This window comes from Malaclemys terrapin, chromosome 10 (assembly GCF_027887155.1).
Source record: "Malaclemys terrapin pileata isolate rMalTer1 chromosome 10, rMalTer1.hap1, whole genome shotgun sequence".
NCBI classification, from domain to species: Eukaryota; Metazoa; Chordata; order Testudines; family Emydidae; genus Malaclemys; species Malaclemys terrapin.
Window position 1 is genome coordinate 71,181,597 of NC_071514.1, and position 27,610 is coordinate 71,209,206.

At 41.3% G+C, this 27,610-nt stretch overlaps 2 protein-coding genes across 8 annotated transcripts in view; both read left to right on the top strand.

The window, feature by feature from the left end:
* LOC128844140 (acyl-coenzyme A synthetase ACSM4, mitochondrial-like) overlaps nt 1-4,736 on the top strand; it is a 32,776-nt gene extending 28,040 nt beyond the window's left edge. For all 6 annotated transcript variants that reach the window (XM_054041573.1, XM_054041572.1, XM_054041574.1 and 3 more), the window contains 4 exons: nt 413-540; nt 666-765; nt 3,049-3,168; nt 3,766-4,736. In XM_054041573.1, coding sequence (XP_053897548.1) covers nt 413-540; nt 666-765; nt 3,049-3,168; nt 3,766-3,852 — 435 coding nt within the window. In that variant the 3' untranslated portion in view covers nt 3,853-4,736. The remainder of the gene's footprint in view (nt 1-412; nt 541-665; nt 766-3,048; nt 3,169-3,765) is intronic.
* Nucleotides 4,737-6,014: 1,278 nt separating this feature from the next.
* Nucleotides 6,015-25,926, top strand: LOC128844143 (acyl-coenzyme A synthetase ACSM4, mitochondrial-like). 2 transcript variants are annotated; one of them, XM_054041579.1, is made up of 14 exons: nt 6,015-6,921; nt 11,945-12,213; nt 16,456-16,666; nt 16,905-17,112; nt 18,141-18,284; nt 19,047-19,203; nt 19,806-19,885; nt 20,803-20,926; nt 21,448-21,528; nt 21,602-21,703; nt 22,561-22,688; nt 23,145-23,244; nt 24,283-24,402; nt 25,359-25,926. In XM_054041579.1, exons 2-14 carry the CDS (start codon nt 12,013-12,015, stop codon nt 25,443-25,445), a joined length of 1,743 nt encoding a protein of 580 aa, XP_053897554.1. In that variant the 5' UTR covers nt 6,015-6,921; nt 11,945-12,012; the 3' UTR covers nt 25,446-25,926. The 2 variants fall into 2 exon arrangements, with proteins under 2 accessions (XP_053897554.1, XP_053897555.1); XM_054041580.1 differs by lacking the exon at nt 6,015-6,921 and adding an exon at nt 6,922-7,001.
* Nucleotides 25,927-27,610: the final 1,684 nt, after the last annotated feature.

Genomic DNA, 27,610 nt, shown 5'->3' on the forward strand with positions numbered 1-27,610 from the left:
GAGCATAAACAGGTGGGAGTTGTCTTACCAACTTTTCTCTTACTTAATTGGCCTCTCAGAGTTGGTAAGACAACTCCCACCTGTTTATGCTCTCTGTAGGTGTGTATATATATCTCCTCAATATTTATTCCACTCTATATGCATCCGAAGAAGTGGGCTGTAGTCCACGAAAGCTTATGCTCTAATAAATTTGTTAGTCTCTAAGGTGCCACAAGTACTCCTGTTCTTAGTGCTAATCAGTGTGGCTATATTTTTAAATTCAGATCATAATATTATGTGGAATACACTGGACTTGGAAATATATGATACTGTCCTGAGCATGTTTTATTTTTGTGCACTGTAGCAAGATGGATGGATTACACTGCACTAAAGATAGTTAAGGTGTGTGAAATGTTTGTTTGTTTGTTGTCAGGATAACCCAGAAAAAACTGCCTCCACAGAGCATGGAAATTTTTATATCACTGGGGACAGAGGGATTATGGATGAAGAAGGATACTTTTGGTTTGTTGGAAGGTCTGACGATATCATTAATTCTTCAGGGTAGGTCCATTACTATTGGGTTTGCAGGTTTCTCTTACAATGTTGCTCTGTAGTATCACAAAATACAATTAAAAAAACCTTTTTCATTAAAAGATCAATAGTTTCATGCCAATGCTCTCTCTTAGATATCGTATCGGACCATTTGAAGTAGAAAGTGCCTTGATACAGCACCCAGCAGTCGCAGAATCAGCTGTTGCCAGCAGCCCAGATCCTATCAGAGGAGAGGTAAAAGGGCTGATATAGAAAGACATACTCTTTCAGTGAAATGTAGAGTTCCTGCTGTACACTGTATACTTGCTTGGAATGAGTTGCAGATGCTGGAAAAAAAACCCTTGGAATATAGTTTTAGGTGTCATTATTAGAAAAGATCAAACAATTTTATGAAGAAATTTGGAATTTCAACTTTGTTTCCATAGTGCAGAATTTGACATGGAACAATATTTTGTTTGGTCAAAAAAATTGTGAAATATTTTTTTCAACAAAATTCATTTTTTAAATTGTCTGTTTATCCTTTTCTCCCTTTTTTGTCACAGAGAGCAGTAAAATTAATTAAATCCAATGGCTTTCTTTTTTTTCTTTTTCCTGCTCTGTAACTTTTCAAAATTTTCCCATCTTTAGGAAAGTGTCAGAATTACAGTTTCTTTTTGCAACTGTCACTTTTCAAAACTTCCTCCACTTTGGAAAAGTTAGAGTGGGGAAAAAGAAGAAAGAAAAAGTAAAATAAAGAACCATCCTGGACATATTAATTCTGTTGCATTCAGTGGCAAACAGGAAAAGCGAGGGAGAAAAAGGAAAAATAAAATTCTAAATTTTGAAATTCTCCATTTTGATGAAACACTGGATTTAAAAAAAAAACTGAATTTTTTCAGTTTAAAAATATATCACTTTTCATTTTAAAGTTTCAAATGAAAATTTTTGACTGGCTCTAGACGTTATCTAGTTTTCTTTTTTTAAGTGAATGAGAATGTGAAAAAGTATTGTAGAAATAGTGCCTCTCACAATGTAGTATATAGAGAGACAAGGTGGGTGAGGTAATATCTTTAATTGGATGAGCTTCTGTTGATGAAAGAGACAAGCTTTCGAGCTACATAGAGCTTTTCTTCAGGTCTGTGTAGCTTGAAAGCATGTCTTTTTCACCAATAGAAATTGGTCCAATAAAAGGTATTATCTCCCCCACCTTGCCTCTCTAATATCCTGGGACCAACACGGCTACAACAATGCTGTAAACAAAATATAACATATAGACTAATAAAGAGATACTATAGGTAAGGATCAGAGCCTTAGCTGTTGCAAAGTGGCATAGCACTCCTGAAGTCATAATCTATTGATTTCAATGTAGCTATACTACTTTATCTCAAATCAAGATCTGGCCCAGGGATTTTAGCGTCTCAGTATGATTGCTAAATTGCACCAGGCTTTTTTAGTCTTATGGAACTAGATTATCTGACATTTGAAAGGCCCCAAAAGGCCTCAAAGGAAGTGAAATGTGGTTGTATTGGTATTGTACAAGATGGTTGTATTGTCCAGTAGAGATTCTGGCAGGCCATGGAGAGCTGCACTGCACTCTCTGCAGCATTAGAAGGGGCAGCGTGGGTGCGGGATGGGAGCTAGGCAGGCCATTCATCCAGTTTTAACCAGACAGGCAGGCTTTTCTGAGGTTCATCCCCCATCCAGTACTGAGAGAAAACTGGACATGGTTTTGTGCAGTATCGGATGGGGGACACCATTTTGAAGTGTGTGCCGCTCCACCCCTGCTGCCATGACCTCGCACGCACAGTGCATATAAGGTCCCACTAGCAGGGACAGGGTCGTGCAGTGTGGGGGTGGACCCACACTGTTCTCAGAAGTACCGGAAGATCCAGTGTTCCGAGAATGCATGAGTGGCCACTCTAGGGGAAACATGGCCAGTACGTCCATTCCTATGTGGATCATAGGCCCAACCATGCAAAGCAGGTGCACAGTGGGCTATAATCACTGCTGCAGCCCAGAAGCTGCCATTGTAACTATGCAGGCGATCCACACTTTGCCCTTTGGCTGAGAACGGGGAGGATTTTATCCCTGCACCTCTCTGCCACATAGATCTGCTTAAATCATGCTTATTTTTATGATGCTCCAGTCAGCTACATAGCTGTCATCCTCCACCCCAGAAGTGGCTGCACTTCACGCTGGGGTGCTGTTTGTAAAGCATTTTTGGATACTTTGGAATGAAAGACACTATGTAAAAGTAAGATTATTATTCCACCAACTGATATTCAAACTCACACCTTAGGCAAAGAGTTTCAAAATTGGGTACTCAAAATTTGAATTAATCGAAACCACGGGGAACACTGAACCTTAGAAAATCAGGGCACTTATTTAAGTGCTATAGTGTGGAATAAGGTGTCTAATTTCATACCCAAATTACAGTCTTTTGGATTTGGGCTTTTTCATGCTCGCATTTTTCAGCCTTGATTGTTTTTTGAAGACTAAACACACCCATTTACTTTCATTGTAACTGTTATTGCACAGGTGGTAAAAGCTTTTGTTGTCCTGGCTCCTGCTTTTCTATCACATGACCCAGAAAAATTAGCTCTGGAGCTGCAGGAGCATGTGAAAAAGGTGACTGCTCCCTACAAATATCCCAGAAAGGCAAGTACCCACCCCCTGCTAAATAACAGGGGCATATTCGAAGCACAGCTTTTCTAAGTGTTTCAGAAATCAAGCCATGTTTAAGACAAAGTACACCGATTCCTTTACAGTCTATTAAAAGCATTGTCTGTATCGTGCCGTGAACGCAATTCATTATGATGGAGTCACTCCACAGAAGCGGTGTGCGCACACACACATGCTCACTCACACCCTGAATAAAACTCAAGTAAACTGGGCAATGCTGCAAGGATTGAGAAGAAATGGAACCCATCCCTCACTACAAAAACATGATCTCGTAACTCCCTCCCCTAGCCTGCTCCCTACCCACAGCATTAGCCCACTAAACACCAACCTGTTCAGGATCGTAGTAAAAACCCCTTCTGCACTGCCCTGTGCACACGTGTGAGTAAGGGGTTCACAGTCAAGCTCAAAGCTGTACCAACAGTACTGACTCCAGTCTCCTGTCCTAGCCACTGGGCAGCAGTTTATTTTGCACATTTATTTAGGGGGGTTTTGTTCTTCCCGAGGGCTCACAAGGAACTACGTCCCCAAATCAGAAAGGACCTGCCCTAAATGTGCTATTTTTTCCCCACACAGGTGGAGTTTGTTCAAGAGCTGCCAAAAACAGTTGCTGGGAAAATCCAAAGGAAGGTATTAAGGAACAAAGAGTGGGGAAGAGCATAGCATCGTGTGGACAGTCGAGAACAAAGCGTCTTTCACTTCCACAATCATATATCTCATGTTTTCACTTTTCTCTATTGGTCCGGTGGTCTAATATTGTGAACAAAGAGCATTAGCAGTGTCTGTTACAGCTGTCCTCCTGCTGCATTCCTTTTTTCCCCTCTCCTTTCTGTTTGTCCTGTGTGGCCACCTCTCCCGGCCATTGCGCTAACTAAAGTCACAGCCCTATTCATAGGAATGGCTTGTACAGACTAACTGGAGTCATTGCTCTGCCTAGGGAGGGGGCTTCTTGCTTCTTTGTTTGGTTCCTTTGTTCAGAACCGGGCTCGGTGTGGGGGGTGCTGCCCAGAAATGCAAGACCTGAAGTGGCCAACTAATTAAGCATATGAGTCATACCTGTGGCTCAGAACATGCCCAGGCATGCCTATGCTTACCTGCAGCCTTTCCCTGCCTTCTCTCCTCCCCTGTTTCAAGAGGAGCCAATCAAAAGTACTGGTGGGAAACTGCCTGAGTTTGCCTTTAAAGCTGGACATTTTCTGATCAGACCTCGGAGAAGGTCCTTGCTTTGCCACCTGATCTGATCAGCTAGGGATCTTTGGGGAGCCCTCTCCCCGCTCTCGTTTGTTTTTGAGCGTACTCCCCTCCCACAACGAATTTGTGCACCCCACTGCTGCAGCCACCACTAGTTAACCCCCCCCCCCCCGCCGGGGCTGTACCCTGGGCACACACCACTCTGCCCTCCGGAACTGTTCCCCCTCCCGATCAAAGAAGCGGCATAGTGTAAGGTGCACCTATTAGAATCAGGTTCTTCGTCTAGATAAGTTGTAATTTCATTTTGCATAGCTGTGGTTAAGTTAGGTTTAAAGAATTGTTTGTATTGTGCTCTGTAAGTTAGGTTTAAAAAAAATTGTTGCATTGTGTTCTGTTACTTGCTAATTTGTGTAGTCTTGTTTAAGTTAGATCATAGATAAGATTCTGCTGTGTTCTGTATAATTGTGGTTAAGTCTGTCTTCCCACTACCCTCCCCCGAGCTTGCCCGTGTCTCCCCCCGAGCTCCCCAGTCACTCGTTGCAGTCTCTCTGCTGTTTAAACTTGCAGCCTGTCTGCTCTCTGTGTCTCCCTGAGTTCAAATCTCCCTCCGCAGCACCTCTGCCTTTGGTCTCTGCTCCACCACGTGCTCCTCTTCCCCCATCCCCCAACCTCACTCCTCTACCACTGCCTTTCTCTCTCTCTCTCTCTCTCTCTCTCTCTTTTAATCCCTTCCCCCATGTGCTCACCCCGCTCCTGCTGCTGCCAAACCTCAATTGTATTACTGAAGTCTAGCATAAAACCCCATTGGTTACCCTTTTCCTCTCTAACACACCTCACATTTTACATTTACACCACTGTGACATATTTTTACCTAGAGTTGTTGGTTATTTAACACATTTTACCCATAACTGTTAGTTGGTTATATGCTGCTGTGACACACCCTTTACATAGGAACTGTTAGCTACCTGTTACATTTATGCTTCAGTGTTAATTGGTTACCAACTGTATTGGACCCCACTGTATTGGACCCCACTATTGAAACCCCCTATCCTATTTACTAAAAGAAACCCCTCCCCAATTGTCTAACTTAACAAACCCCGTACCCCTCCCTATTGAATTTTGCCTGTTTTTGCATTTTCTTAATAAAGTTTATTTTGCACCCCACCAGTGCAGTAGTTGTCTCCCAAGATCCCCTACCTGCTGGCAGGGTCAAGCAGCATGGATGGGACTATTAAGTACAAAAAGAAGAGGAGAGAAACTTTCTTATAGAGTGCATAATCGTTCCCACAAGATTTTAAAATAGAGATCATTTATTTAGGGCCAGGAGTTCTCATTGTTTTAAAAGGCTTTGAATCAGGCCATTTAGGAAAAGAGTGGATATGACTAACAAAAGAGAAGGAGGATGCCGGAATGCAAAAGGAAGATATGAGAATTTGGGAATCTATAGGGGAGGATGGGATGGGAAACAACTTTCTTATCCCAGGAAAATTTTCAAGATTTCAAAAATATTTCCCATCCCAAATCAGGACAAAAAGTCAAAATATCAAAACATTTCACAGACAATCCTAAATTTTTTTGTCTGGGTCAGTGGAAACATTTTGTTTCAACATTTTCTAAATGTTTCATTTTGATTTTGACTTTTTTTTACGATAATTTAAATTTCAAAATGAAAAGTCATTTAGAACCAAAAAATTGAAATTTTCATTTAAAAAATGTCCCATTTTGACAATTTCAAAATGTTTTTTTCCCAATATTTTTTTTTTCTAAACAAGAAATTTGTCAAAACTGATGCTAACAGTTCGGTTTTGATGAATTAGCATTTTCCAATGGAAAAATGTTTAGTCAACATATTCACAACTAGCACTACTTGTGGATGTATTATCAGCTGGAAGAATTAGATTTTGGAAGCTTTCTAGCCCTGCTATTTTATTTGTCTTGTTGAGTTCATTAGATAGTTAACTCTTTAAAATGGGGAAAGAAGGGAGGAGACAAAGTGCTCTGGGTTAAGGGACAAATCAGACATACTTTACAGCAATGTCTAGATATAGGCAATTCATTTCTTGTCCCTTCTCCAGAATAACACAAAATACACCTGCAGAGTGCCGACTAGAACCTGCTTCCCACAACTCCAACACACACAAACTGTTATAAAAACCTGTGTTGATGGGAGCTGTTGGGTATTCAGCAGCTTTGAAAATCAGGTGACTTAAGTGACTTTACAGCAATGTAAATGATTACAAGATAACTATCACTGCACAGGAAATAAACATCAAATTGCCTGCTCTGTTATACATTATGCTCTGTTTGCATCTCTTCAGTAGATGAGAACTGTAAAAATAAAGATGGCATCAGACTAAACACTGTTGATTAAGAGGGTTTGTGTCCAGGGTACGTGTATCCAAATAAAAACTAATATCTATAGTGCCTCTTCTGGGGAGGGACACATACCCTGACAGCTGAAAGAACCAGTGGAGAAGGTTTACCTCGTGCAGCTTTCTGAGTATTCCTATGTCCAGCCTGTCACTTTACCACAGCGAACAGGTCAGTAGAATGTGTTGGTTTGCCTGTGTCTTCAACTTCATTAGATTTATACAACTCTTCAAAGGACTCAACACTATTGGGTGAGATTTTTCTTTTTCCCTTATTTAATTTCTTGAATTCATTTTCTGCTGCAACTGAACTGGAGAAAGTGTCAGAATCTGGTGTAATTTCTCTTCTGGAGAAAGTGTCTGAGATTTTTGCTTATCTGGGAAATCCCAATTTGGAAAAGTTTTCCCCTAATGTTTTGACATATAATTTTATAAGAATAAGGCAAATGCTTCTTAGCATCTTCTGTTCTCTTTAGTAGTTTGCTTGTAATTGTCACCATTACAACACACTGTTGAAGAAATTTTAAAAATCAATTTATGGAAAGGAGTTGCTACCATACAATCAGGGCCAGTCAAAAAACAGAAAAATAATTGGGAAAACATTCAAAATTTTGAAATTTGGTTCTGTTTTTCAGGGGTAAAAATGAACCCATTTTTCACCTTCTGTAGAATTTTCCATGATATTTTTGATTGAAATCATCACTGAAACCGTTGAAGAAATTTTTCATGTACTCAAAACCGTCAATTTTTTACTACAAACTGCGTCTTCAGTAAATTACTTTTTTTTAAATAGAAAATTTCAATAATGTCCATTTTGGGTGGGAAATTTTTTGGGGGGGGGGAACGGACGGACAGATTAAGTCCATTTTTCATCAATAAAACTTAATTTGGAAAATTTCAACCAGATCTCTGGATAAGGGATACTTACGATTGCAAATGTCGGGTTCAATTTAAATCCTTCATTTTATAACGTATAAATCCAAATTCTGGAGTGGACTGGAGTGATTTCTGATCACTCTGTATTCTCCTGTCCCCTACAAAGCAGGCCCGGCTGCAATCTGAATTGATATCTGGTGGTTCAGTAATTTCTGAGCAAGACCATCCTTATCAATAGTTGCTAAGGGGCCTAACCCTCTTTCTCAAAGAAACAAATCCTGCTCCTTTCTGAGTGTGGTTCCATTGATTTCAGTGGGGCTGTTCTCACAAATGAGGTATGATTTAGTCCTATTTCATTATAGAAAAAGGGAAACAAATCAAACCAATTGCTCACTTTTTAGAGCTCAGGGCTACCATTCTTGCTCACTGGGCTCAGTGGGATTATTGCCCAAGTAAGAACGACTGGATCAAGGCCACAGGGTCTCTTCAGCAATATCATTTTAAACACAGTTAGTTACAGTTTGCCTATTGACAGCCCTTCAAATCAATGGGGTCTGAAAAGTGGGATTGAGGGTGGGAGGGTGAAACAACTGGGGAAAGTCAAAATCCAAGTTTATAATAATGAGAAGCTAGGTACAACCTTAACTATGTAACAGGGTTTCAGAGTAGCAGCGTGTTAGTCTGTATCCACAAAAAGAACAGGAGTACTTGTGGCACCTTAGAGACTAACAAATTTATTTGAGCATAAGTGGATTGCCATACCAATTCTATTAACAGCTCATCTTAATTAATTAGCTCTTAGAATTGGTATGGCAACTTCCACCTTTTCATGTTCTCTGTTTGTATATATATCTTCTTAATATATGTTCCATTCTATGCATCTGATGAAGTGGGCTGTAGCCCACGAAAGCTTATGCTCAAATAAATTCGTTAGTCTCTAAGGTGCCACAAGTACTCCTTAACTATGTAGTGGCACTAATAGCATCATTATCCAGTCACTGGGTCAGGTATATAAACCAGATTGATCATGTCACACTTCTAATTAGCAGGAATTAGACTCGGTAAACAATATGACCTACTCTGTTAATTTTAAGTTAGTTTAACAAAAAATAAGGTCTAACTTAATACTCTTAAATAGTAATCAGTGAACGATTTAACTTAAGCAGTGAAATATTTGTAACATGGTAACAAATTTTGCTTTGGGTTTTTATTTAACTTTATATGCCAGCAAGATATGAGAACAGCATAAAACGTACTAGTAAGGTAACTTTATCTAGACGTCGTAATACAGAATCTACTATAGCTGTCTGTAGTCTCAAACTTGAGAAGAATAAGGTAAAAATACAACTTTCAGTGTACCAACAGATCTAAAATTTAGTAACCCTAGTGCTAAGCACTCTACACATATTCATAAAGCAAAAAGTGTCAGTAATAAACACAGCAAAAAATATCTCTAGGCCAATTAACCATCACACAAGGAAAATATATCAATATTTCTTCTGGGTATTTCCTGCACTAATACTTCCTGATGATGATGATTATTGTATTCTTCTGGGGGCCCCGAGCGTTATTGTAATACAATCAGGACTGGAGCCCCACTGCGCTAGGTTTTGTGCAAATACAAAATAAAAAATGACCCCCTCCATGAAGAATGTCCAATAATCAGCATTTTTTTATTGTGAATTATACAAATACCTCTTACTAAGTTTCAATGCCTCCACAAAGGTCATTAAATCTCACAGGATAAATGTCAATCCAGTGTCAGGCCCACAACATTTCCTTCGATGCCGTCACACATCACTGGAAAGATCAGTGTGTTAGAGGTTCATTGGGTACCTTCTCTTGATACACAGGTTAAACATTGGTGAGACAGCTCCTGCTGAGGAACAAGGAAAGAGTCCAGCTGTTAAATAGTTATTTTGCCTTTGGGAATAAAGGTCTGAACAAGCCCGAGATCAATTTTTCAGTGGGAGCTACAGCAAATAGTGTGCGGGAAGCAAAACTGGTTCTAAAAAGAATAGATGCTGTGAAAAGGAGACCAAGCATAGGGTCTAGGAAACACACATCCGTGAGTTTTAAAAGACTTGATCAAGGAAATCTGTGAACCCTCACTAACAGTTTCATTAGGGTGAGATTCCTAAAGACTGCAAGGTTGGAAATAAAGTGTTGAAGGACTCAAGGGACAAACTAGAAACTACAAAGTGAATTAAACTGCATTAACGAAGGGAACCCTTGGAAAGTATCTTGAGGGATGTGGTTGGAGAAGACCTTGTTTTGCTGAACAGTAGCTAACATGGAGTCATGCAGGAAGGGGGCCAAACTCACCTAACTTGCTGATGTGCTTTGATGATACTGCTGCTATGGTAGGGGATATTTTGAGGATAAATAGTACTAGGATAGTGAGCTTTTGAGAAAGTTCCACGTCAGATTAGAGAAAGAGTTAAGCTAAGGTTAGAAACTGGAGGTGGAGTAAATATGGCGCTGAATAGAAAACTGGGACAAAGGGAAAAACTCACTCAGTAGGACTTCATATAGTTACACATGGAATTAACTTGATCCAGAGCATAGCTATAAATGATTTTTTTTCTATTTAATTCATAGATTTTTAAGGCCATAAGGGACCATTCGCTCATCGTCTGATCTTCTGAGTACCAGAGGCCATAGAACTTCACCCAGTTACTTTTGCACTGAGTCTAATAACTTACGTTTCATTAAAGCGTATCTTCCAGAAACTTGAAAAGTGTTAATGAATGGGACGGGTGGGGAGACAGAAAACAATTTTCATAACTTGATAGGCCTTTAGGTCGCCACTGGTAAATGTTCTGACTGCAAGCTCTGCAGGGCAGGGGCTGTGTTTTATTCCATGACATGGAATGCTCCAGGTACACTTGCAGCACTCGCTAAGAGTACATCTACGCTGCAGGTAGGAACCTTCTTCCCAGTTTAGGTAGTCAAACACATGCTAGCTCTGCTTGAGTTAGCATGCTAAAAATAGCAGTCTAGCCAGGAATAGCTCTGGCTAGCCACCCAAGTATATACGCAGAGTGTCTGGGTGGGGTTGCACTCAGGTGGCTATCCCAAGCTGGTGCCTTTGCTCCCCCCAGCTACACTGCTATTTGTAGTGTGCTAACTTGAGCAGAGCTAGTATGTGTCCATCTACCCGAGCTGGGAGCACGTAAATGTATCCCTAATGTTCACTATGTGCATACAATCTGGCAAAAGGACTGAAGCCGATATCTCCACGTTTGTGATAATACTAAAGAGAGAGAAAGATAGAAGGCACAGATATCAAGGAAGAATGTAAATGGACTCCGAAGCGTTTGGGATCATTACTGTGTATTCAGATGGGAGCTGTAGTACAATGTAAGACAAATGTAGACCTATCTTGTAGCAAAAAACCAAATTGGGGAATGTGGCCCTAATCTAGCAAAGTGTTTAAGCATGTGTTTACTTTAAGAACCTGAGCTGTTGAAGTCAACAGTAATACACATGCTTAATGTTATATACTTGCTTATGTGCTTTGCTGGATTGGGATCTATGTGACGAATGAGGTAGTCTTCTAGCACATTGACAGGGCCGGCTCCAGGCACCACTAAGGAAGCAGGTACTTTGGGCAGGAATTTGGTGGCCGGTCCCTCAGTCCCTCTCTTCCTCTTTGAGCTGCTGCTGAAGTGCCACCGAAGAGGAAGAGATGGAGTGAAGGACCTGCCGCCGAACTGCCGCCGAAGAGAGCGGCTTCTGTGGCTTTTTTCTTTTTATTTTTTTCGCTGTTTGGGATGGCAGAAAACCTGGAGCCAGCCCTGCACATTGATCAGGGAAAGTCTGTGAGGATTGTTGTGGAAACCTCTTGGAAAACATCAGCTAAGTACATGCTACACACAGGAAAGTTAAAGAAATCAGGGTAGTTTTAGCAGATGGAGACTACAAAGTGTCACCATTCTTGGATACAGACATCAGTGTGTGTTAAATGACACTGATTGACTTCAATAAGAATTGTGAGCGATTAGCACCTCTAAGGAGCAGTACACTAGTCAGCCATGAAGCTGCAAATAAGATCCATGATTAATGCTGCAGACAGCTAAATTCTTAAGGACTTGGTGGTGCAAGATATAAATAAGCCAAATAAATGGATGTTTTTTCCAAACAGTGTGATCCACTTTACTGACATTCTATTAAAAACTACAGATTGACATGCTTATTATAAAAGATTTGTACTGATTAATACACCAAATCAGAATTAGACCCTCTATCTTTGCTTGTTTGTCAGACAACTTTCAGGATGATGATAACTGTTGTTTTTGTCTTTTCTTTTGTTTCAGGATCCACAACAATTATTTTATTTATTTTCTTACATGGTCTAAAACAACCTGACAAATCCTCTGCTACCATGAAGACTTTGCTTAAATTACAGATTCTCAAATCCTTGTGGATTTCCAAATCAAGTTGTAGGCTTTTCCATAAACAGCCCAGGCTGCTTGCCCCAGAGCTATTTTCACATGACGAATCTATCAAGCAGGGTGAACAGCAAGTGCCCGAATACTTTAACTTTGCAAGTGATGTGCTGGACAAATGGTCTCAGATGGAAAAGGTAAAATCTCTGTCATCGGGCAGATTAGAGATTTTATTTCTTTTTGAATAACTATGTTTGTCATTTATTTAAAAGACAAATCAGTTTCTGAAGATAATTTGCATTTGAAATTATCATGCTTCTCGTGCTTTATCATTAGACGGGCTGGGTTCCTTGGGCTAAATCTTGTTCACTTTTCTCCCATCAAAGTCCTATTGGGACTCCTGGCATAGGTACAGCAGAAAGGTTAAGCAGGGTCGGCCCACAACATTTTGGCACCTGAGGCAGGGAGCTCAAATGATGCCCCCATGCCCCTCGCTTGGGCCAACATTTTGAAAGGTCTCAATTCTGCCTTCTTCCTGTTCTACTCCTCTCATGGTACTGCTCTGCTACCTACCCCAATAAAGGAAAACTTAACAACTTAAAATGCCTTGTTCAAAAATTTTAAGTAACATTTAACTTTCAAATGCCTGAACAGCAAATGTAACTTTTCTTGTCTGCAAAGTAAACACTGGAATTTTTATCTGTTTGAATAATCGAAGTGGTACTTTCCGTGCCTTCTTGGTTGCATAGATTTGAACTGCTTCCTGCTGAAGGTCCACAGTCTGGGCCAGCTCATGCTCTATTGAGATGGTTGCAAGGCCGACCAGCCTCTCCTGTGTCATTGTGGAGCGTAGATGTGTTTTTATTAACTTCAGCTTGGAGAAGCTCCACTGGCAACTGTTACAGGAAGTGTTAGAAGTATGCGCAGAGCAACAAAAGCATTTGAAAAGAGGGTAGTCAACTTATTTGTGCACATATATTCCAGAACAGCCTTTGGAGTTGATCCCGCTGAAATGTATCTTGAAAGGGCTTTCAGTTCATCACCTAAATCACTCGCATCAATATTGCGCATGTCATCATGTGTCAACACTATCTCTAGTGCCCTGCATTGCTGGTGTAGGTCTTCTTTAGATATAGTGAGGAGTTTTAGAATATCATACAACATCCCAAATAAACTGCTGTGATCCTTGAGCTGCATGAAATGTTCAACTGACTGTATTGCACAATCTAGCATCTGGTTAAAGAATTCAACTTTGAATTGTTGTTTGGGGTCTTTTATGGGATTATCCCGTGCCTCGTAATCAAAATGTCATCTTCTTCGGTGATGCTTGTATTCTTGAATGGGTGGCAAAATAGCTTCAGTGTGAAGGAAGGATTCCTCTACCAACTTCTGTGCACTCTTCAGAACATTTTGAAATCCCTCATCTGACCAGTAAGACTGTAGGTATGACTTTGCTTTGTCCAGTTGTTCCATTGCTCCAGATATATCAAGATCAACACCTTGGAGTCTCTTGCTTACAATATTTATTTCAAACAGTATGTCATGCCACAACACTAAGCCACACAGAAATTTGAAGTTATGAATGTTTCTGGTGATTCCAATTCCCTCTGCCACTGTTCTCCCACGAACAGTTCCTGTCATAGCATTATCCTCCATAATGGCAACTATGGCATCATCTATCTTCCCAATTTGGTGTTTGATAGGCTTTATCGCCTCCACTCGACTTTCCCATCATGTGGCACTCAGTGGTTTCAGTGTCAGAGAGGATGTTCCTTCAAAATTTGCCATCGATGAGTTGATGCAGAAAAAAATACATAGATGCTTTGAATTACATTAAAAAATTCAGCAGCCTCACTAGAAGCTGATGCTGCATCACTGACCACCAAGTTCGATGATTGAGAACTGCATGGGACAAAAAAAGCTCGAGGGTTTAGCTCTCGAATCCGTGTCTGCACTCCTCTGTTCTTTCCTCTCATGTTGGCACCATTATCATAGCCCTGACTTCTCATGTCAGCTATCACAATTCTCATATCTTCCAGTTTTTTAAGAAGCACATTTGTCATACCAGCTCCTGTAGTATCATCAGTGTCAATAAATTATAGAAAATGGCTCTCTGACAGTCACCACTGCAGTGACATTTTCACTAGGTTTTGTTGTTGTTACAAAAAGCACCATTAATGTCATTTGTTCCATATGGCTGAAGTCAGGTGTGCAGTCCAGAATAACAGAGTAATATCTTGCTGTCTTCATATCTGCCACAATCTTCTGTTTGACTTTTGTTGCCAGTAATGGTATGATCTCATTTTGAATTGTTTTTTCCAAGGTAGTGGTGTGTGTACATTTCTTGGATGGTGACACTTCTTAGATGCTCCTGGAGTACAGCATCAAACTCAGCCATCAGCGCCACAATTTTAAGGAAGTTTCCATTGTTTGGCACATACAGCTGATCTGAAGTGCCATGCAGTGCTAGGTTTTGGGTAGCAACATTCTCACAATGGCAATGAGCCTTTTCAGAACATTTTGCCAATAAAGAGACTCTGATGCAATCTTCTCTTGATGCTGATCTATGGTGGCCTCTAACCTTAGTCTCATCCACCTGTGGAATGCTCTCTGGTGATGCCAGATTTCTAGCCAGATTTTTTCAGTCCTTTGTTCCTGTAGAACCTAAGGTGGCTGGAACGTTAGACTGGAAGAGTTTGCAACAAAAACTGTATGCAGCATTCTGGGTTTTTGAGTACATAAGTTATCGCCTCTCCACTTTGTCACCATTGGGGGTTTCACGCCGGTAATGTGTTGGGTGGAAACTTCTATTTTCATTGTCTTTGGGGAACATGAAGTTTTTCACTTGCTGTTGCCCATGTAGTACAAGGAAGTCCCTCAGGCTACTGCTCAAGTGAGTCCACAGTCCTGGATCATCTAGACTTAAGGAACTAAACTCAGCAGCAGCTGTTTCTTGCGCCTCCACCACACTCTTCTCTGATCTACACTTTTCTTCAGGAATGTGCATGGTTACATCCATTTGAGATGGAGATATGGATGCTGCAGTAGCTGTCAGGTCACCGGCACTCTGACTGACTAACTGGAAGATCAGGCATCTCCTCAACACTAACATCCTCCCTGGGGCCGGAAGGCTCACCGTGAACATTTGTGTCTATGTATCTCAGAAGAGCTTCTTCCTGCTTAGCTAGAAAAGCTTCCTTTGCTTGCTTGCTTTTTCTGAATGCTGCCCCAGAGGGGCGTTTTCTTCTTTCACTCATGACTGCTGTTCTGTGCCAGCTATAGTGGTTCTCAACACTCAATTGAAGGGGACAAATAAGCAGGCTGGTAGCAGGGCCTGAGTGAGGGAAGATATCAGTGTCTTAAGGGCCTAACTGGCTCCTACTACTTCAGTTGACTGCCTGTTCTCCTCAAGTGGGTTCAGAGAAGCAGCAGGAAACAGGAAGCTCCCTGAGAAGCTTGTGTTAATCAGTCCAGGCTCCTGGGGGTGCTAGAGAGGTACATAAGAGGCTCTTCCTCCTCCTCGCTCTCCCTGCAGCTCCTGCTGCTTTCTGTTATTCCCTCTCACCTTTTCTCCTGCCTGCCTGTTATGTCTGTTGTGCCCTCCTTCCTCCAGCACAACACTCCACCATCTCTGTGCATCTAGAGCAGAGAGAATACATATGCACCAGCCACAGACACAATTTTCTACACTCTGGGTCTTAGTGGCGCCTTCTCCCCCCTGCCCCCCAAGTCTGGCACCTGAGGCGGCCGCCTCAGTTCGCCTCATGGTAAGGCCAGCCCTGAGTTAAACCCTTTATTTACATAAAAGTTAAATAATAAAGTCAAGGTGCTGTACAAAGTGACCACACTTGACTGAGGGGAAATCTTTCCCCAAGGCACAGCTATCTCTCTCCAGAATAGATTCTAATACTGCACAGATCATTGTGAGGAAATCCTTATCATCCATCAGCTCCATTGCTCCTTTTTGTTCGGAGTCCATCATGCAGGAGACAGAATTGTTCCTCAGCATTCTCATGTCATTTCATTTCACCCTGTCTGTGTTACCATCATTTAATAGATTCCCCTGACTCTGGGCCCAGAAAATGAGGCGTAACAGGTGAAGCGTTTCATATCATCTGATATCTCATACGAGTGTTAATGCTGAGCATTAGAGACTTCAGGTGAAAGTCCGGACTGGCCTTCAGACTAGAGACAGTTTATCTGTTAAACTCTGAGGGCTCAGAAAAAGTAAAAGATTACTGGAAATAATTGGGGCTGGTCCAAAGCTATGTGAGGTCAACAAGAGTTTTTCCAATGACTTCAATTGGCTTTGGATGATTCCCAATGTGCACGCCATGGGATATATAGATCCACAGTAAACTCATTGATAAATGCGCATGACAAGTTTGATTGGCATTTGAAATGATCCTTTTTCTTTTAACCCTTCTGCTGTTTTGTAGGACGGAAGGAGATCATCAAACCCAGCCTTCTGGTGGGTAAATGGAAGAGGAAATGAAGTGAGGTGGAGCTTTGAGGAGCTGGGATTCCACTCCAGAAAAGTGGCCAATGTCCTCTCTGATATTTGTGGTCTGCAGAAGGGAGACAGAGTTATGCTGATTCTGCCCCGGATACCGGAATGGTGGCTGGTGAATGTGGCTTGTATGAGAACAGGTCAGTTTCAGATTGCTGAACTTGATAGCTGAAAAATGTTAAGAACAGAAGTTTTAGTTTTTTTTCATAAAGAAGAAAACTATATACATTAATTAACTACTAAACAGTTTTTGCTAACCAATATAGATCCAAATTCATTTTTGGTATAAGTTGGGGAATAATTTTTGGGTATGTTCCCACACAGAAAATGATCAAATTAAAAATATCCTCTTAAAAAGTAACCTTATTGCTCTTCCAGGAATCGTCCTCATTGTAGGGACCTCCCAATTAACAGCTAAAGACATTTTGTATAGACTCCAGGCTTCTAAGGCCACGTGTATCATTACCAATGATATGGTGGCATCTACAGTGGACGCAGTTGCATCTGATTGCCAGTTTCTGAAAACCAAGTTAATTGTATCCGAAGGCAGAAGAGATGGGTGGCTGAACTTTAATGAACTATACAAGTAAGTAGGCATTAGCAGTGCTACAATAACAGGATAGAAAATGAGGGTTTCTCAAAAGTACATTGTATCCATTAGACACAGAGTCAGGCATTAATGGAGTTTTTTGCAACAGCCTTGCTGATGTTTCCAAATCAGAGTTGCTTTTCTAACAGCAGTCTCTTTCCAGGTGGGTCCCATCCTATCCTTACTTAATGGGCGTTCTGTACATGAAATAGGGGCAGGAACTAGACCTAAGTTGTTTTTGTCTAATTTGGTCAAACATGTCTATGGAATGATTGGCCCTTGGTGCTCATGTGGACATCTCCAAATCTCTTCCTTTTGAAAATTAGACTGGAAGTCTCACTGCAGAATTTTTTGAGTATTCCTGTGCTTCCAAATTCTAGCCTGGTCAGCTAGATCACAAGAATAACATTTCTAATTGTTCTTTGGAATCTCTGCTCCGATGTGGACCCAGGAAATAGAGGGTGTGATATTTTCTTTAAAGTTAATCCATTTTTTAAAATCTCAACATGTTTGGATTCAGTTTAGATCACATTTTGAACTTTTTTTTTCTGAATGTGTTCTTCCATAGGTAGCTGCCTGATTTATACCCCAATTCCTCACCTCCTTCTTAGCTTTCTCAGATCCAATGAAGTGCAAGTGATGATGTGGTATCCACATCTCCCTTCTTGATTGTCCCACCAATATATCAATTTTTGCTTCCTACATGAAGCTTTCCTGGTGTCTTCCTTCTCTTTCTCCTTTAAGAAGAATCTACCATGCTGATTTCTCACTAACTTTTCTGTTTAATTATATTAACTGGATAGGATTTAATGCTGGATGAGAAATGAGACTAGAGTAAGGCAGGCTATCTGAAAGAAAGTCAGTGCTCTCATCCAGGGAGATGTAATATCCAAAGGACACAAGAGGAGCTTAATCTGGGATGGGAAAGAGGGCAGTTGCAACACCTAATCCACATTTGCATGCCAAAACCTCAGTAGATTGCACCTGTATCCACTTTAGCCACCATTATATTCTATATTTTAAAGAGCACAACCTGCTGATCACATCTGCGTTAAAACAAAGATTCAAGACCCAATGATTATCTACTTTACCAGCGGAACCACAGGTTCTCCAAAGATGGCTGAACACTCCCAAGGCAGTCTTGGTTTCAGACCTGTCATAAGTGAAAGGTAAGGACTGTGGCTCTGGTAGTTTTATAACATGGAACCAAACTGAGTGTGAAGTGGAAAGCATGAGTCTGGTTGACCAAGATAACTGAGATACACCAAAGGTCTGATTAAGAAGCATTGGGTAAGAAATATGCAATGTGTGGCTTCAATCCTGCTCCCTAATGATGTCACTGGCAAAACTCCCCCTGTCTACAAGGGAAGTGAGATCAGACCTCATCTTTCCATTTTGAATTAAGGAATGACTCCCAGCATTTCTTGAGAGGAATTCAGGTGACAACCTACAACTGGAGATAACTCTAGAAGCACAACTCCTATAGATACCATGTGCTTGGGACTGCAGAGCATCTTGGGATTGGACAGCTGTGCAAAAGCAAGAGAACTCCATGACACAGATCACCTTTGCCCCCAGCACAACCACTGAGATCCATGAATTTAAAGAGTGGAAGTCCCAGCCTCCTCCATAAAATCTTCCGCTTCTTCCTCTACCACCTTACTTCTCTCCACCCCCCTCCCCCACCCCCGCCAATGCAATAATGGAAGAACACAAAGGAAATTCACCCTGATTACATTCAGAGTCTCCACCTCCCCAGCTCTCCCAGATGGGTTATTCCTGCAAAGAGAATGGAGCCCACAAACTCGTCATGAGGCAATACCATTGTTAATGCTTATTGTGTATACACCTAATTAAAGTTCTTGATTTCTAGTTCCATTGTCTATTAAAAAAAAAACTTTTCCGTAACCACTCTTTTCTCTTCATATCAGATACTGGCTGGATTTGACTCCTGAAGACATGATGTGGTGCTTATCAGATACAGGCTGGATAATAGCTTCGCTGGGATCTGTTCTTGATCCATGGGTTTTCGGGTCATGTGTCTTTGTACACAGCCTTCCACATGTTGAATCAACAACTCTCCTAAATGTAAGAAAAAAGTCGTCCTGTAGGTTTGCTGAAGTTTCCCCATGTGCAAGGTAGACCTCAAAACAAATCTTGAATTAACTGAGCAGCTCCTATTAGTTTTTTTCACTTCAGGTCAATCAAAATGTTTTGTTTAAATTTTGACCTTTCCTCAACTTTTTTTAAGTCAGGAAATTCATTGAACACAACACAGGTTCAGTTTAGACAAATCAGTATTTTTGACAAAATAATGATTAGTTGAAAAACTAACTCTAATCCTGAGGTCATTACTTACTCTTTATTCATAGCATTCCAGAACATGTATGTAAAGTAACACTCAACAGCTGTAGTAACTAGTGACATTTCAGGGGGGAAACCCAAAAGAGAGCCAGAATGTTGGTACAGTTGATGTAGAGATAGTTTTTGATAATATCAGTGATTACAGTTGTTTGAAACTAGAGAAGGAGCTCTCTCTACACTGACTAAGGAGGAGGGTGAGATTGGGGAGTGGACTTCCCCTCTGTTTTTAGCAGAGGGGAAGTCCACTCCTGTACTCCCTTAGCTAATGCAATCTTTGCTGCAGTTCACACATAAACTTTGTTCATCTTGTTGTTTTATTTCACTAGACTCTCTCCAGATTTCCCATCACCACTATCTTTGGTGCTCCAACTTTGTTCCGCATGCTGGTGCAGCATGATCTTACCAGGTACTTCAGGAGAGAGATGACTTACTAACAATACTCACCTGAATAAATTTTAATGAAATCACAACTCTAGGTGCTTGGCACACTATATTGAGTTTCATCAGTATAACCAGCATCTTCTGAAAAGATAGTTATGAGAAATGCATGGGGTTTGCATAATTTCATTATGAAAGGTGGAGGAAACACAGCATTTTCAACTGTTTCTCTCCAAAATTTGTGGGGGGGGGTCACTCAAAGCTGACATTCTTAGCAAAGCTCGAAGGGGCTGAAGCCAAGTGCATCAAACCCAGAAACAATGTTCTCATGAACCCATGTAGAGGTGCTCAGATTCCATGGTGATGGGTGACCTTCTGAAAACTTAAGTAGACCTAGCTGGTGTGTCAAGTTTTACACAGTGTCAGAAACACTAGTTAGTGCGATGACTTCAGTGCTGGAAATACAACCCTCCAAAGATGGTCCTTCTGCACATGACGTAGTTTAATCATGAGGTGGCAGGACTCACAAGAAATCTTTTGTACTGAATTTTGCTGAATACTAGCAAAATTCTCTACCATAAATTTCAGTTACCAAAGGATTTTGTTTTTCATACCTTAGCGATGTGTTTTTCATAATGGCCCATTCACGTGACTGTAACTGAGTAGGAATGTGGGCTGACTTCAGTGGGACTACTGTACAAAGTTTAGCATAGGCATATGTCCTTGCAGAATCGGTAGCTAAAGTAGCTTAAATCTCTTCCTCTGATTTCTGTACTCGAGTGAAGATAACTCTTTCAACTAAGAGCTTTCCATTATTGTTTGTTGACATTTGCAAGCCCTTTAGCTGCTGTGCTTATCACCAAAAGCCACCAGAATCCAGCGACAGGCCCCTTTGCCCTCAATGGTCTTTCAGTGACTCTCATGACTTTTTAAATCCTTATTAAGTTACCAGTTCATGAGTCTGCAGCACTGTGTGAGTGGAGGGGAGCAACTCAACCCAGAAGTGATCGAGCAGTGGAAAAGGAAGACTGGCCTGACTATCTATGAAATATATGGACAAACAGAAACAGTATGTTCAAATGGGTTAATAATGTGTTAATGAGTTTTAATTTCTTTTGCTTTTTTGAGTTGCATGGTTAAAAAAGCCAAAAGGAAACCATTTGTTACTTACTTGAAATGTCAAGGAAGAGTCCATTAAAATACAGTAACTTACAAATTTATGTTGATTTAAAAACATGGCTATCTTGTAGAGCTCAGGGAAAAGGTGGAGGTTTTTGTGCTTTCATTTTTCCATAAAGATTTCTGAGAAAATCCTGAGCGAAGTGATAGGGAAGAAGGAGGATGTTGTTGCTAAGATATAGGACTTGGGGTCAAGATACCTGGACTCTTTTACAGGTTGTTTCACAGACTTGCTGTGTGACTTCATGCAAGTTGCTCCACTGTCCCAATCTTTAAAATACTTGCCTAGCCCACAGGGTTTTTGTAATCCTTAATTCATAGCAGTTTGGAATTGAAGTGGAAAATTAATGAATGTAGAACCTGACTGAATATATGTAATATTTCTGCAGAAGTAAAACTCTCTTTTTACAGGGAATAGTTTGTTCCGTTTTCAAAGGGATGAAGATTAAACCCGGATCAATGGGAAAGGCAGTTCCCCTTTACGATGTTCAGGTTTGTTAATACAACTTCCTGTCTTGTATCAGTTTGTTATTTGCTTTACTGAAGTATGTTTTTCTTCTTCTAGATCATCGATGAGAATGCTAATGTTCTGCCTCCAGGACAAGAAGGGGAAATTGCCATCAGAATCAAACCTAAAAGGCCACTTGGTCTTTTCTCTAAGTACATAGTAAGGAACCTGTTTTACCAACATAGGAAATCCCTCTAATTCCATACTAGATACAAAGACCCAGATTTTCATCAGATTTTATGCCTACTCACCAATCTCAAGGTCATGCACTGTACTAACAGTCCTCCCGACTAAGGAGAATCTGAAGGAACTCTCTTCAAAGTAGAGATGGGACCCAAGTTAATAGAATCTAGATCCAGATTTCAATCATCTCAACATTTTGAGGTGTTTGGATCCAGGGTTTTGGTTCATTACCTTTTAAAACTGGGCTCTGAAAGTCAAGCTGAAGTTCCATCTAGCACATCCTCGCCAATGACCCTGACTGCATTGAGTATTATATGTGTTATGTGCATTATTTGCGCACATAACATGCACCTCCGTGTGGATATAAATCTAAAGTTTTGAGCAGGTGATGAGGACATTTAGAAACCTAGACTTCCTTTCCTGACTGTGCCACCACCTTGCTGTGTGACCTAGATAAATAAAAATATGTAAATAAAGGCTGTAGCAGAGCATGCCTCCCTATGTGTCCTGGAGAACTCAAGGAGGAATTTGGAAGCAGAATGCCCCCTGGGTCTCCTCCTTTACTATGGATTATATCTATATCTAATTCTGAACCTCTGTCTGAACCTTTCCCCGTCAATGAGGTGGAGTTTAGAATACCCACTTTTGTACAACTCTTTGAGATTCTGTTACCAAAGGTGCTATTTAAAGACAAAGGATTATTTATTTGTCTTTCATTGCTATACATTAATATGCTATACAGGGCTGATCACTTTACAGTTGTGTGTAAAACAGCAGAATTTATGATTAAACTACGCTAAAGATTTTAATTGTCATTTGTGAAATGTTATCAGGATAACCCTGAGAAAACCGCTTTATCAGAACGTGGAAATTTTTTTGTCACGGGGGACAGAGGGACTATGGATGAAGATGGATATTTCTGGTTTCTTGGAAGATCTGATGATGTCATCAATTCTTCAGGGTTAGTTTGTTTTACTGGTTTTGCAAGCTTTCTGTGTAGTTCTATCATCCTATAACATAACATTTATAAGAGAGGAACTGGTGATGAGTTTCTTGGCAGGAAGGAACTTACAGGGGGACTTACAAATTAATCAGACAGTCTTATTCCAGTAGCATGGTTCAGTGACTAGTGCATTGGACTAGGACTCAGGAGAGCTGGATTCTATCTTTGGCTCTGCCCCTGCCCTGCTGTGTAACCTTGGTGAAGTCAGTTCCTGCCTCTGTTTCTCCTGACACCCTTTGTCTGTCTGATTGTAAGCCCTTGGAGGAGGGAGTTTTTGCAGCACACCTAGCACAATGTGGGTCTGATTTTGGTTGGGGCCTTAGGCAATAATCAGTTCTTTCTTACCCCAGTACTGGTTAAAAGACATATTCACACCAGATCAATATAATTAAATACCTCGTTTTCCTCTCCTAGGTATCGTATTGGACCATTTGAAGTGGAGAATGCCTTGATAGAGCACCCAGCTGTAGTAGAATCTGCTGCTGTCAGCAGCCCAGACCCCCTCAGAGGCGAGGTAATGAGGTTGAGAGTGATGAGGAAAATATTTCAAGGAGGCAAAACGGTTTGTGATTCACTGTACAAAGTGCAGCTGTTGCACAGCATCACGTCAGTGTGAATAGTCTTTTACCAGGGTGATAAACAGAACCCTATGTACATCCCTTTGCTCTATTTATTCATCTCCACAGTCTCTCCCCAAGAGATACTTATGGTGACAGACACTTTCCCATCAATGGACCTTCCTGCTATTAAGGACTTGTCAACACACACAAGTTGTAACTTTTTACAGTACTGGTATAGTTAGAGCAGTACAGCACCCTTTGTGTGGCTGCAGTTACTGGTAGAAATGTGCTGATATCGGTACAGCTATTCCCATACAGGAAGGGGAATAAGCTATACTGGTACAGGGCAACTTTATACTGGTATAATTGTATCCATTCTAGTGGTTACATTGGAAAAAAAAAAATCACACCCCGCATCAGCATAGTTATACCAGGACAAAAACTATGTGCAGAGAAGGTGTAAGAGTGCCTTGAAAGCACAGTCCTGCAATTGTGGAGTGGAACTGTACTGCCTCAGTGTGAGTTGTGTGACCAGTGTATGCTCAGTGCTTCAGAGAAATCAAAGCTTCCTGAAGCTCCCGCAGAGCACAGTCACTGCAATCCCCCTTCCATGTGCTCCTTCCTAAGCCCGACCAGCTCTCCTGCTTAGCGTGTGTGATGGGGGAAGCGAGGCCACGGCCATGCTTCCTACCAGCATGGCCACTTTGGAGACGGTGGAAGCACGAACCAGGAGAAACCATTGTGCTTGTGAGAACTACAATTGCACGTGAACCCCGCACTGCTGTGAAGGGCAGAGGGGACAGTCCTTGCACTCCTCCTCTCACTTACCTGCCTACACAGACGCTGGCACTCAGTTTTAGAGACAGACTGGCTTCTTCACACATCTCTTAACTATCTCGTGGTCTGGGAGGGATATTGCTAACTGGGAACTAAATCTAACAATATTTATAAATTGCTGGTGTCAGTTTGGTACTATTGATTTTACCCTGTAGGTGGTGAAAGCTTTTGTGGTCTTGTCACCTGCCTTTTCCTCGTGTGACCTGGAAAAATTAACGCTTGAGTTGCAGGAGCATGTCAAGAAAGTTACCGCTCCATACAAATATCCCAGAAAGGTAAGTACTCCCAAGGGGTGATTTTTAACATGGGACATGTCTCCTTCTTAAATCTCTCCAGAATGAACCATTCTGGGTTTACTTAGAAGGACAGAGATTCCTTCACTCATCTAAAAGAGAGAGCTCAAGATTTAGAGAGACCATTTGGTTCAGGGAAACTTTTCTAAATCTCATTTATTTTCTCTTTCATAAGTTTTTAATAAAATTGTTTGTTAATAAATGTACCCCTGTACCTTTAAAAATATTCCTGGGCCAGGTAGAATGTCCTAGTTAGATACTCCCCATGTTCCAAACCAGGGGTAAAATCATCGGCTTCTTACTTAGCTTTTACTTACTCCTTGCTCAGGAACACTCCAGTGATGTCAGTGGAAATTTGCCTCATTGAAAATTGATGAATGATTTGTCCCTTTGGCTTTGGAGTAAACATATTAGCGACAGCCCCAGAAGTATCCATCTTAAGTTTCTTACGAAACCCAGTGCATCTTGGGAAACTGTATGTGCAATCAATTAGGGCACCTCTACACATACAAAACTGCAGCAGCGCAGCACTACCTATGCAGGCAGCTGTGCTGCTGCAGCGCATTAAGTGAAGACACTCTATGCTGACAGGAAAGAGCTCTCCCATCGGCATAATAAAAACACCTCTATGAATGGCAGAAGCTACGTCGGTGGGAAGAGCTCTCCTGCCAACATAACGCTGTGCACACGAGCGCTTGTCGGTTTAACTTATGTCACTCAGGAGGTGGTTTATTCACACCTCTGAGTGACATAAGTTATGCCGACAAGCTGTAGTGTAGACAGTCTCAGTTAGTGCCTGATTCTGGAAACTGTCAGGCAAGTAGCCCTGACTCATGTGAGTCCTCCCATTCTTCCACATGGGGTCAGAGCCACCATTGCAAAAAAAATCCCAAAACATCACTGGGAAGCATACTAATTTGTTTTGTGTTTTTTATTAGATGGAATTTGTCCAACAGCTACCGAAGACAATCACTGGGAAAATCAAGAGGAACGAGTTAAGGAACAAAGAATGGGGACAAATGTAACATTGTTGGGAGTTTAACATAACTTTTCACTCCAGTGATGCCATGCAAGCTGTAACAGTTCTCAGGGTGCCCCAAACTGTGTTACCTTGTTCTCCTCCTCTTCCCCCCCCATACTGCCACAGAGAGAGACTTGCTGGTGCTTAACCAGTCTGTTAGTCACCCAAACAATCTCCTCAGGGCAATGCAAGTCCTCATTTTTCTTTGCAGATTAACGATAGGTGCACCCTAGTCCCCGAACCACCTTTGAAGTGTTCCCCTGTGATAGCCAGCCTGACCGGGGATGGTCTCTAGATAATACTTAGTGCTGCCACGAGTGCAGGGGACTGGGCTAGATGACCTCTCGAGGTCCCTTCTAGTCTTATGATTTTATGATTCTGAGCTGCTGTTACAGAAATAGTGAACCATTTGCTAGTTAAAAAGAACAGGAGTACTTGTGGCACCTTTAGAGACTAAAATTTATTAGAGCATAAGCTTTCGTGGGCTACAACCCACTTCTTCGGATGCATATATGCCCACAAAAGCTTGTTATAGCCCATGAAAGCTTATGCTCTAATAAATTTGTTAGTCTCTAAAGGTGCCACAAGTACTCCTGTTCTTTTTAAGGATACAGACTAACACGGCTGCTACCCTGAAACCTGTCATTTGCTAGTTGGCATTGAGAGGTTCTTAGGGTGTCACAGTGTCTGTTATAATTGCCTTTTTTCTATTGAATTTTTCCAATATCATGAGCACCTAGATTACCTGGAAAATTGAACAGAAGGACCCAGGCTGCAAAATTGAATCCTATGATGAACCCCAGCTACAAAGTTCAGATCTGGTTGCAAAACCAAACTTTCCCAAATGTGGTTTCAGTTTGAAGCATTTTATAGATAGGGACCAGCAGCAGAGTTCTGCTCTAAACCTGAACTTTCCCAAAATCCATTGTGTTCAGATCCAGGATTTGGCTGTGTTGCATCTATGTTCTGGAAAGTATTTGAGATCAGTGAGACAGTGTTGCAAGCTGCAGAAAAATACAGAGATGTCCTTTAGAAGTTAAATGATTTACCTTATTCAAGCTATAGACCAGGGCCAAGGGATGTACTGGCCACTGTTTCCAGCAGCTCCCATTGGCCTGGAGCAGCGAAACGCAGCCAGTGGGAGCCGCGATCGGCCGAATCTGCTGACACGGCAGGTAAACAAATTGGCCCGGCCCACCAGGGGCTTTCCCTACACAAGTGGCTTCCCAAGTTTGGGAAACACTGCTATAGACCAATACATCCAGCCATGTGAAAACAGAAAGGCCTTTGACTGATAACACCTCCAGACACCACACTTTAATATACACACAACTGACAATGGGGGCCAGCTGATACCATGGCCACCCTTTGTCAACAAGCACTACCCACTACAGAGGCAATCAGCCTAGGTTTGGCTCCCCAGCCTCACTTCTAATCTTGGCCAGGAGTACAGAAAATACTTGTATCACCTCTGCAAGTCACTGAGAAAGAGGTCTGAACTGCTTGTTGTTGGACAGGTGAAACCCAGTCAGGTTGAACAAACCCAGGTTCTCTGCCATTTTACCCCCATGTGGTAGGACAAGCCCATCACTGGGCTCTTTAATGTAATAGTTATCTAGATCGTATTATTGGTCAATAAACAGACTTTCTGAATGTCCTACATGGCTTACTATGTGGGATTGTGTCTCCCTTTAGCAACTAGCCCCATGCTTCTATAATGTTGTGTCTGTGGGCATATGGCCACAGTTTGTTACAGTAGCATGTGCTGTAGAGTGCTGAGTTCTAAGGACGTACCAATTCTTAACTCTTTATCACCAACTGTTGCACTTTGCCCGCTCAAGAAAGCTTAATTTTCTGGCATGTGATCTTTCTATAGCACTCAAAATGTCTTTGACAATCAGCAGTCCTCCTCCAGTCACTAAACAGCAAGACAATTTTAGAAAGCAGCACTTTCTTGTGGGCTGAGAGAAAAGCTTTTACACTCAGCATCCCTAGAAGTGTGTGCATCACCCCTCTGCAGCTGGATTTTTATTGTGATTATAAAACAAGATTTGGAATGTGACTATTTTGAGCAATGAAACATTTATTTGCTAGGAATAAACACTTGTCTGTGCCAATGAAATAATTTCTGTGCTAAAGACTGCAATGAATGCAAAAGAAGTTCAATAA